At 39.5% G+C, this 9,104-nt stretch overlaps 1 protein-coding gene across 1 annotated transcript; it reads right to left on the bottom strand.

Moving 5' to 3' along the window:
- Positions 1-1,533: 1,533 nt before the first annotated feature.
- Positions 1,534-8,816, bottom strand: LOC104344319 (leukocyte elastase inhibitor). The gene is made up of 6 exons (XM_009948427.2): positions 8,637-8,816; positions 6,467-6,604; positions 5,520-5,637; positions 4,773-4,915; positions 3,887-4,054; positions 1,534-3,137 (listed from the first exon to the last, which is right to left on the bottom strand). The coding sequence occupies exons 1-6, from the start codon at positions 8,802-8,804 to the stop codon at positions 2,736-2,738; spliced, it is 1,137 nt and encodes a 378-aa protein (XP_009946729.1). The 5' UTR covers positions 8,805-8,816; the 3' UTR covers positions 1,534-2,735.
- Positions 8,817-9,104: the final 288 nt, after the last annotated feature.

Here is a 9,104-nt window from a genome sequence, read left to right as displayed (position 1 = left end):
CATCTGCCATAATCCTCTGTCCCACTGGAAGAAGCTCTCATGTTGTCTTCTCAAACCAGCAGCCTGTTGCAAATTGGTTTTGAACAGGGAAGTTCGTGCTCTCAAGTACTTATTGGTCCCCTCTGAGGAAATTTAACTGCAGTCAGTCTGACTTTTTAATGTTGCAGTCCCCTGGGTTAATGTAAACAAAAGATTTGACATATGGAAAGTATTTTTCAATAGGGTGTGCATTTATGACTGCTACTTAGCTGAGGCTAAGGCTCAGCTCCTGAATTTATATTGAGACTTCTGATGTGACATTCTCTCATCTTGTGTGTTTTATCTTTAACTCATTAAAATTACATTTTCTGTCCTTTTTCCTCAGGTAAAGCATCTCATACTGAATATTACTATGCTTTGAACTCTGTGAGACCGGTGTTCATTCAGTAGTTCTAAAAATAAAGTCCTTCATATGAGCTAGCTGAAGCAGCATTTTGTTTTTTAGAAATGTAAATACAGTTGGCATTCCAGTTTTCCCTGTTGGAGTCAGCCCTTAGTCACTTGTTCCAACAGGAGCACCGGAAAAAGAAGTATTAAGGAAAAACACTCCTGACCGTCTTATTGTGGACAGGAATTATGGGAGGGGAATATTTGCCAGTAGGCTTGCTGTTTGCTTTAAAGTGGTTGAACGTGAAGCTGACTTTGAGATTCTTATTGCTGAGATTTCATTTTGTGTATCCTGTCTGTCGAAAGCCAAATATGTCTCAATAGAATAGTTCAGTTACTGAATACTGAGACCAATAGAGACTGCCCCCTCATAAAGCTATACTGATTTGTACTGTTATGCAAGGTCTTATATTTTTTTCTGATACCCTGGTAATTACAGCCCTAAAAGACTTCAGAGATCTTTTATCTTGTACCCATTGACTGAGTCTAAGCATATAAAGATAAGGATGTAATTACAACAGAGTTTTTGAGCTTTACTTCATCAAAACCCATCTATGGCAGCAGAACCTTTATTTGCTAAAAGGGTGAAGATGAAGACCCAGAATTAACACAACATCAAACCATTCCAAATTCCCACGTGAGTTTTGTGCTAGTATTTTTCTCTTATTTCTAAAGCATTGGCTTGACATGGCATTCAGCAGAGAAGGGGTTCACATCTGCACTCTGCAATACCTGCTCTCCTATACAAGTTTACAGGAGCCTTTGCAAGTGAGGTATTGCTGACACATGGAAGTGTGTTTACTAATATGCAGACTGAGTGCTTGTGTCACTTCACATAAACCCTTATGCTCTCCCTGTTCCCTGTAGGTGCTGGCAGCTGCAGGCATTACACTTACAGGGGAAGCTGATGGTTCACAGAGTCATCTCTTCCACCAAGTAATGCCTTTTTCAGTATTTTCACCCACTCTGAACAGGCCAAAGGACTTCATACAGCTGATCACAGCTGCTGCACCAGTGGTTTTCCTTGGAGCTAGCCTGCAGGTAGACGGTTATTTTTGTACTCTGAAATACTAAATTATGTCCAGAAATTTCCATTGCAAACACAAGTTTAAGAAAAAGACTTTTATTTGTTGCTTAAAGACAAAATCAATATACCGTTTGCAATTATAGAAATTATTGTGCCCCACTTAGAACTGAGGTTGCAAAGGTAAATGTTACAGTACCAGAGATATACATGATACAAGCAAATAACCTCCAGAAATAAACACAGAACACTAACAGTATGTAATTACAGTGGTTCTCAGGCATACAGTACAAAAGCCATGTGTGTAAGAGGTAGTGGAAGTCAGCTCAGTAAATGTGGAATCCTTGTACATAGAGAGACACATTGGATATTTATTGCAGATTATGCACAGTCATCCTCTGGGAAGCTGAAGTAATTTTTTTGAGGCTCACCAGGTTCTGGCCAGAATCTAATGTCATACTGAAAGCTTCCAAACTTGCAGAAAGGCACCCATTGGCTTTAACAAGCACCTATATCCTTTAAGCCCCGACCCATTTTCAATAAATAAAATGGCACCAGATGATAAATTTTAAAAATCCTCTTTGAACATGTCACCTGAAGTTGATACTCATTTCTCCTCTTCCTCATTCAAAAGCCGTATTGCAAGTTTTCTGGCTAATGACTGGAAGGGGTTACTTTTGTTTAAATAGCTTAATCCTTTCTCTATTAATAGATGTCTCTAAACAAATGCTACCTGACCTTCTATTTCACAGAAGAACTGGCTAAACAGAACTGGGTAAACTCAGCTGTTAAGGAACACGCCTTTTGGTGCCTAGAAGTATTTTATTAAGGTATCTCCAAAAAGCGGGACTTCAAGGGAGGAATAGCTTTGCAAGAACATGCTAGTATACATGCATAAGGGATGACTGGATTATTATAAGTTATTACAACAGCAGGCTGTCAACACAGAGGAACCCATGCAAGGATGCATACAGGGCGACCCTCTGCTTTAAAAGACACAAGTGTCTTCCCAGAGTATTTCTATTGCTAGTCCAATTTCAAAAGATTTCTTCTGCCTATAATTAAGATTTTCCTAGTTATTACAGATGATGTAAATCTCAAGGAAGAACAACAAATTACTCCTCAGCTTCTCTGGATTGTTTTAACAGGAAAGGCAGAATCTCAGTCAGAGTTGCTAGGAACTAAAGACAGAAGCACTGACTTTCTACATCAAAATGCAACACATTGGGGAGCAAAGCTTTCATTGACTACAGCAGGAACTGGTCTGAAAATGCTAAATTCTCCCTTATGGAGAAGAATATCTGCCAAAGAAAAGTATGCTTTGCGTTGGGTTGTGGCGAATAAAGAAAAGGAAAGGATGGTCAGCATTGAAATCCTCTTCAATAACCATGCAGAACGTAGCAATGACAGCAGTGGCAGCTGCAGCTTCCGTGCCTTCCTCATTTACTTCTACAAAAGCCTTGTGGACAATTTTAGAGAGAAAGAAGTCACGTGCCCCTGACATTCCTGACAAGTCAGCCTTCCCACTGTCAAATACATCCAACAACCCCATAGCGGCTAAATCCGATTTCAGGTCATAGCTCTCTTCTAGCTTAAACTTTGGCAAACGCACATGAACGTCAGTGGAATACAGATGCTCTGGACATGTCCACTCCTGGAGCTTTGCTAAGGTAAGCTGCTTTTCCAGCTAGAATTAAAAAGGCAGAGTATCATTACATATCAGCAGTGTAGAAATACTTCATTTTCAGTAACAGTTACAAGGCTTTATAGAGCACTGTACAACTACAAAGCAACCTATACGAGAAGGACCATACCCATGTCTTTGATAGCTCCACACAGAGCAAACAAACGCTATCAAAATTAAGTGGAGTCAGTACAGTTTTTACTTTACAAAGAAATGCAAGACATTTGCTTCTTGCTGCAATGTACAGAAGGGAAAAACATGCACTGATAGCAACTAAACCAGTCATTCTTACTGTTTAATCTAACTAAATGGCATTACACAATTAAAATCAAGGAATAAAAATAATCAGAGAGCTCAAAGAAGCTGATGTGTTCCTGGTCACCTAACGGAAAACAGTCTTACTTCTTTAAGGCTAAGAACATAGAGACTTTCAAAGGTCATGAAAGAAAAGTTCTGTCATTAAAAAAAGTAAGCAAGGCGAGTGAATTCTCATAGTTAACTTTGTTTTCGCAGTCCCCCTCATGGTTCAGCTCAGCAAGCCAAAGGGCACATGAATACAATCTACAAAGCCAGACCACGACTTCCCTTCCTCACGCAGCACGTGCACATATTCTTTACTGCAGTGCTAACAGAGCATTGTCTAAAGACATGCTTGATAGGCATGTGGCTCTGAGAACGTGGGTTCATTAAGGCTTTAATTCTGAATGGCTGAACTTATCCACTAAATAACGGCCTTAGCTTAGATGGGTTACCTTCTGCAGGCCAGTGGAGTCATCTTCAATGTCATCAGGTAACAGGACAATCATACTAAGTTCTCTTCCATCATAAGGCAGCTCTAAAACACGAATCTTCACTTCAGGGATGTACCCAAAATTAAATTTCTTTTTCTGATACATCATTTTCACTGTCTGTCTTTCATTCTGGATGGATAAAAGGTACCAAAAGTAACAGTTAAGAAAATACTAATTTAAAGAACTGATACGAAACAAGTAAGTTAATGTAGCTTGCAAAAACTCTTCCTCCATTATATCAGGTGATTATAAAACTGTCTTTGTCAGACTCCTGATTGCCTGTTTAATAACAGTTTCTTCTGAAGACAAGATGAGTTTGGATTGTATCTGGTTTTCCTTTGGCTTCTATAGCACAGTTCTCACAGAATTCCTCTAGCCCCAAAAACGACAACATTACAAGTCAACAAAGATCAGCTCTGTTCGGCATGAAGCAGATGACTGTATACTGTATCTTGTAAAGCTGTTAACGTGAGCAGAATGTAGAACAAGAAAGTAGGACTTAAGCAAAATGTGCTATCATTTTAATGCTGTTTTCCTAGCATCACAAACAGGCACAGTTTGTGGCAGCTGAATCCAGTAGCAGACAGAAACTCTGCTAGGCACAGCCAGGGTGCTCAGCTATACGTGAGAATTGTCTCTGATGCTGTCCCAGTGAGACAACAAATAGCTTGCTGAATACAGAAAAATACTAAAAGTCATAAAAAACTCTTTCGGATGAACTCTATACAATAATTAAAAACTTTCTATTTTTTTCCCACTATTTTATCTGTAAGCAAAGCTTTACTTTAGCACCTACATTATTTGACCTTTTTGTCAGATACATACTATGAAGACATATCTGTATTACCTTATTTAACCTAAATGGCATGTCAGTGGTGTCGGCCTCTTTAAATTTCTCTGCCCAGTTCCCTTTGAAATAAATAGCATTCACCAGTACGAGCCTGGTCATGTTATCAACTGAGCCTTCAGACAGCAGATTCAGGATTTTACCTTCAGAGCGGACAGGAAAAAAAAAAAATTACAAGATTTCGTTGTGACAAGTTGATGGCATACAAAACACACATGAAGAAACGGATGCCATACAAATACTACAAAAATAAAACTCTAGTCCATTGCTGTAATAAAGCATGTTTCAGTACCTGTCTCACTACTTCACCATACTTTTATATATGACCACCACACAACTATAACTTTTGATATACAGTAATTTGATGAAAATGCAGTATTTTTAGCTTAAACTGTCATGTATGACACATCATACAAGAACCAGAAAACACATTTAGGATTACTGGATTTAGAAATGTATATACAATATGGACTGGGACTGTCTAAAACAAATTCTCCAATTCATGAGTATAAATCTATGTTTAGGCATCTCTCCTGCACCCATCAGCCTGAACACAAAAAAATGGAAGTCTCAGGACTTATGGAATTTATTAAATGTCTTGCTTAGATATTTTCTGGTTCTGTCAATGCATCAAGTGAATATCCGAGGGCAAAATTAAACTGTTCTAAAGGCATCAGAGATTAAAGCCTATTCCTGCTCCCACAGTATGAAACACTGCCAGTTACTTTATCAATCAAAGTAGTTTACCTTCGGTTTTCTCCTCTACCCACTGGTTAATTTCTTTCCTGGCTTCATCACAAGCCTGAAGAAAATCAACTGTAGCCAAATCAGCTCCATATAATTTCTGAGTATTAGTCAGGAAATCCTAGATTTTGGAACGATAAGACTAGTGTTCACTGCATGCAGATAAGAAAACATCTCTTTGTGATGCAGATAAGGTGCATGTTAAACAGATTATCACCTGCTCTGAGGTGGGGCTCTAACACTGCCTGGGGGCTTTCCGAGGTTGGGGGGTTTTCTCCCCCCTCTCAGAGTAAGCCTTATAGTAGATCTGCCACTTATACAGCTGATGGGGTGCTTACTGCAGGTTTTGCAGCACTGACCTGTCATTCTCTCAAAATAGGCTCAAGCACAGATAGGATAAACCAAAACTCTCCGAAAGAGCTGAAGACGATAAAAATAGCAGCCTAGACGCACACAAAGGTATGGTTCACTGGTGAAGAGGCATATTGTTTAGACCTGTTGGGCATCCCCTCCCCTATAAGTCGTGTGTTTTCAAAAATATTTATGTAATGTGATACTAGACCAATGAAAATACTAAAAAGCTGATTGCAACAGACACAAAGCTGGTTGCATCCTAAGGAGCCGGTTGCAACAGAGTGGGATGTTATGGTAGTTATTGTAAACTAAACACCTAGACAAATGATTTTTCTCTTGAGCCCAAGAGCAGCAGAACCAAACATGCAATGAAAAGCTTAATACAAGTAATACAATGAAAAGGGTTTGTTGTGTAACATCCTTTAGGTGCAATGCACAGATGCCTCGAGATATGGAAATGCATATGCATGCATGCAACGCTTTTTAGTGAACTGGCCAGTAACATTTAGAAATATGCCCAGAAATATTTCCACTTCATAAATACTCAAATTTTCCCTCTAGGTTCCACCACACCATCACGATCTGCAGCCACCTACCGGTAAAAAGCTGTAGGACTGCTCCCCAAAAAGCCGACTGGCAAGCCGTAAGAGACAGGGAGCATTGCTTCTGTTTATATCCGCTGTCAGAGTCTGAAATTCTGAATGAGTATCTTCAACTTTGTCAAAATGAAGCGTCTGAAAGAAAAGCAGCAAATTAGCTGCTGCTAATACTGTCTTAAAAGAACATAGAGTTTATCTATAGGGTGGGTCTGATCCAGCAGGTAGGTGGGTTGAAGAAAGAGAAAAGAGGCGGCAGGAAGCTGCTTAGAGACTTCTGTAAACCTGAAAAGAATGAACAAAACTGTTTCCTGGTGCCACACTGCCTGTGTCAGCCACTTGTATTAAGCTCCTGGTTTATACACAGTCACAGCTGAAGCTGTTGATCATAACCCGAGTCCTGCCCACATGCCATCTGCGTGCCTCCCCTCCGTGGACCACTGGGCATGAGGACTCATTCCCAGGTGGGGAGCTGAAAAGAGAGACAATGCCATAAAGACGCTTCAGCCTCCTTGCTTCCCTCTTTGGCCCAAGGGAACCTGGGGTTTTGCTTTTTAGAATATACAATCAAAACTAGGACAGGTGAGGTCTTAAGAAAACTTAGAACAAGTATCTTTTATGGCTTTAGGAACATATAACTGCTTTTATATTTCCCTATATTATTTATAATATTTTATATTTACCTAAATATTTATCTTTTTTTATATATACATAAACATATATACATCTTAAAAATCAGATGCATTCCTGCAGTTGCTCTTTACCAGTACCTCCTTTCTCAGGGGCAAGCTGGCTGGCCAAGGCTTATAGATATGACAGCAGGAACTGCCAGACCTCATTGTAAGGCTAGATCAAAGCAGGGACATTCACATTCAAACTTAAACCGTTTATTTCTCAGTAGGGAAGACTGCTGTGGAATACCCACTGGATTCAAAGGAAAGCCCTCATTTTATCTCACTGTGTGTTTTGGTCAGGTCTCGCTACCCGCATTAACACAAGCTGTGTGTACATGTGAATAGCTGAGCAAAAACATCACGGAGGCAACTTCCGATAGGATTATCATCACAGAAACAGGTTTCTATGTGCCTACAAACAGCCCTTGACAATTATCAATCACTGCCTCCTTAATTATCTTCGGTTTTCATAAGTAAAGCGTTATGGTATGGGAACATGCATTATTAAAGGTGACTGTATTGACACACATTTTTTTGTTTCCCTCCAAGTTCCTTTTGCATTATTTCTGCTATTGGTAAGTTTATCCTAGGCGGGGCTGTCAGTTCGATTACATGAAATACATGTTCAAAGTCTGTTCGCACAAGTAGGGAGAAAATAATTTTATTGTCTTATTCAGTAAGCACAGCACAGTTCCTCCTGAAGTCCAGAATACAAAGGTGAAATTATTCATAGGCAAATACATGATGACAACTGCAATGACAAGTCTCATACGCCCTTTTGCGCTGGCGGGCATTAGCCTAACAAAGGGGAAAAATGGTAGTGACCGAGTCCCTTCTGTGCAGGAGGCCTCACGGGAAACTGGCACACTCCTATGTACGCCATTTTTGCAATTTATAATGAGGTTTTTTAAACTATCCTACCTAAACTAAGGCTATGGTAAGAATAAGCATGTGATCTGCGCTCCTCTGAGACATCTGAGTGCATAGCTGTCACTAAGATACTGGTACTTAGGTAGCATCATGTATTACCATAGTTGTTAGGCTTTAAATAAAAAACTATGTATTACTATTCTGTTTCTAACAAAATACACAGTATTATTAGTCATAAGCATACCACTGGTGACCATGTATTACAAAGCAATACTTCTTTCTTGAAATGTCTCACGAAAACTAGTAAGGCCTTGCTGCTGGGAACTCCAATCCATTCAAATGGAGATTGATTAATTAAGGAAATTAGTTTCCTACTTCAAGAATTGACTTAAGTGAAATTATATGAGAAACAAGGGCCATAGCAAATATGGAATGAGGGCTCTGGGGCAGAGCAGGCAGAAGGTTAACCGCAGAAAGGAGCCCAAAGAAGGCTCAGTGAGCGTGAGGAGAAATCTTCTCCTGAGCACATGAAAATAATACCCTCCTTTCATTTTCCCTCCTCTAACAGACAACAATTTTTAATATATATAAAATATATCGCAAAAGAGATTTATTTTTCTACTAACCTTCAGCACCTGTGCCTCTGTATTACCTTTGGCCCCTAAAAGGACCATGGCCAGAGAAGCAGAGACACTGACGGGAGAGAAGAAAATGTTTCCTGTTGGGTTGGTCTCAGTAAACCGTCTGAGCAGATCAAGCGCAAACCTGCTGTTGGCGTTACACAGGTTCTCCATGGTTACAGCTGAAAAATAAAAGAGTCAGTAAGGGCTCCGGGAAACTCACTTCAAAAACCTAACCTAACCTTGCGTGACTCACATAGACGGGATTAACCTGGGTACAGAAACAGCAGGAATCCCATTGTCAGTGCATCACCCTCTTCTTAAAAAAAAAAAAAAAAAAAAAAGTCACATTTTTTTCATGAAAAAGAGTACTTTTTTCCCACATAAATTGTGTGTCATATCCCGACCTTCCCTATCACACTACCTTTAAAGATATTATTAAAAAAATTCCTTGACTTCTAACCTGAAATTGGA

This window comes from Leptosomus discolor, chromosome 8 (assembly GCF_034619465.1).
Source record: "Leptosomus discolor isolate bLepDis1 chromosome 8, bLepDis1.hap2, whole genome shotgun sequence".
Taxonomy (NCBI): Eukaryota; Metazoa; Chordata; class Aves; order Leptosomiformes; family Leptosomidae; genus Leptosomus; species Leptosomus discolor.
The sequence above is the reverse complement of the archived record's forward strand: the minus strand, read 5'-3'. Positions and strand labels throughout refer to the sequence as shown.

What these genes read in the sequence shown, in the direction of transcription:
- LOC104344319 (XM_009948427.2), bottom strand. Translation starts at nt 8,804, where the DNA reads ATGGAGAACCTGTGTAACGCCAACAGCAGGTTTGCGCTTGATCTGCTC. An exon ending in CAGAGGCACAGGTGCTGAAG is followed by an intron (nt 6,605 to 8,636) that starts GTTAGTAGAAAA and finishes CTTTTCTTTCAG; the next exon opens with ACGCTTCATTTTGACAAAGT. An exon ending in GGTAGAGGAGAAAACCGAAG is followed by an intron (nt 4,916 to 5,519) that starts GTAAACTACTTT and finishes TCCGCTCTGAAG; the next exon opens with GTAAAATCCTGAATCTGCTG.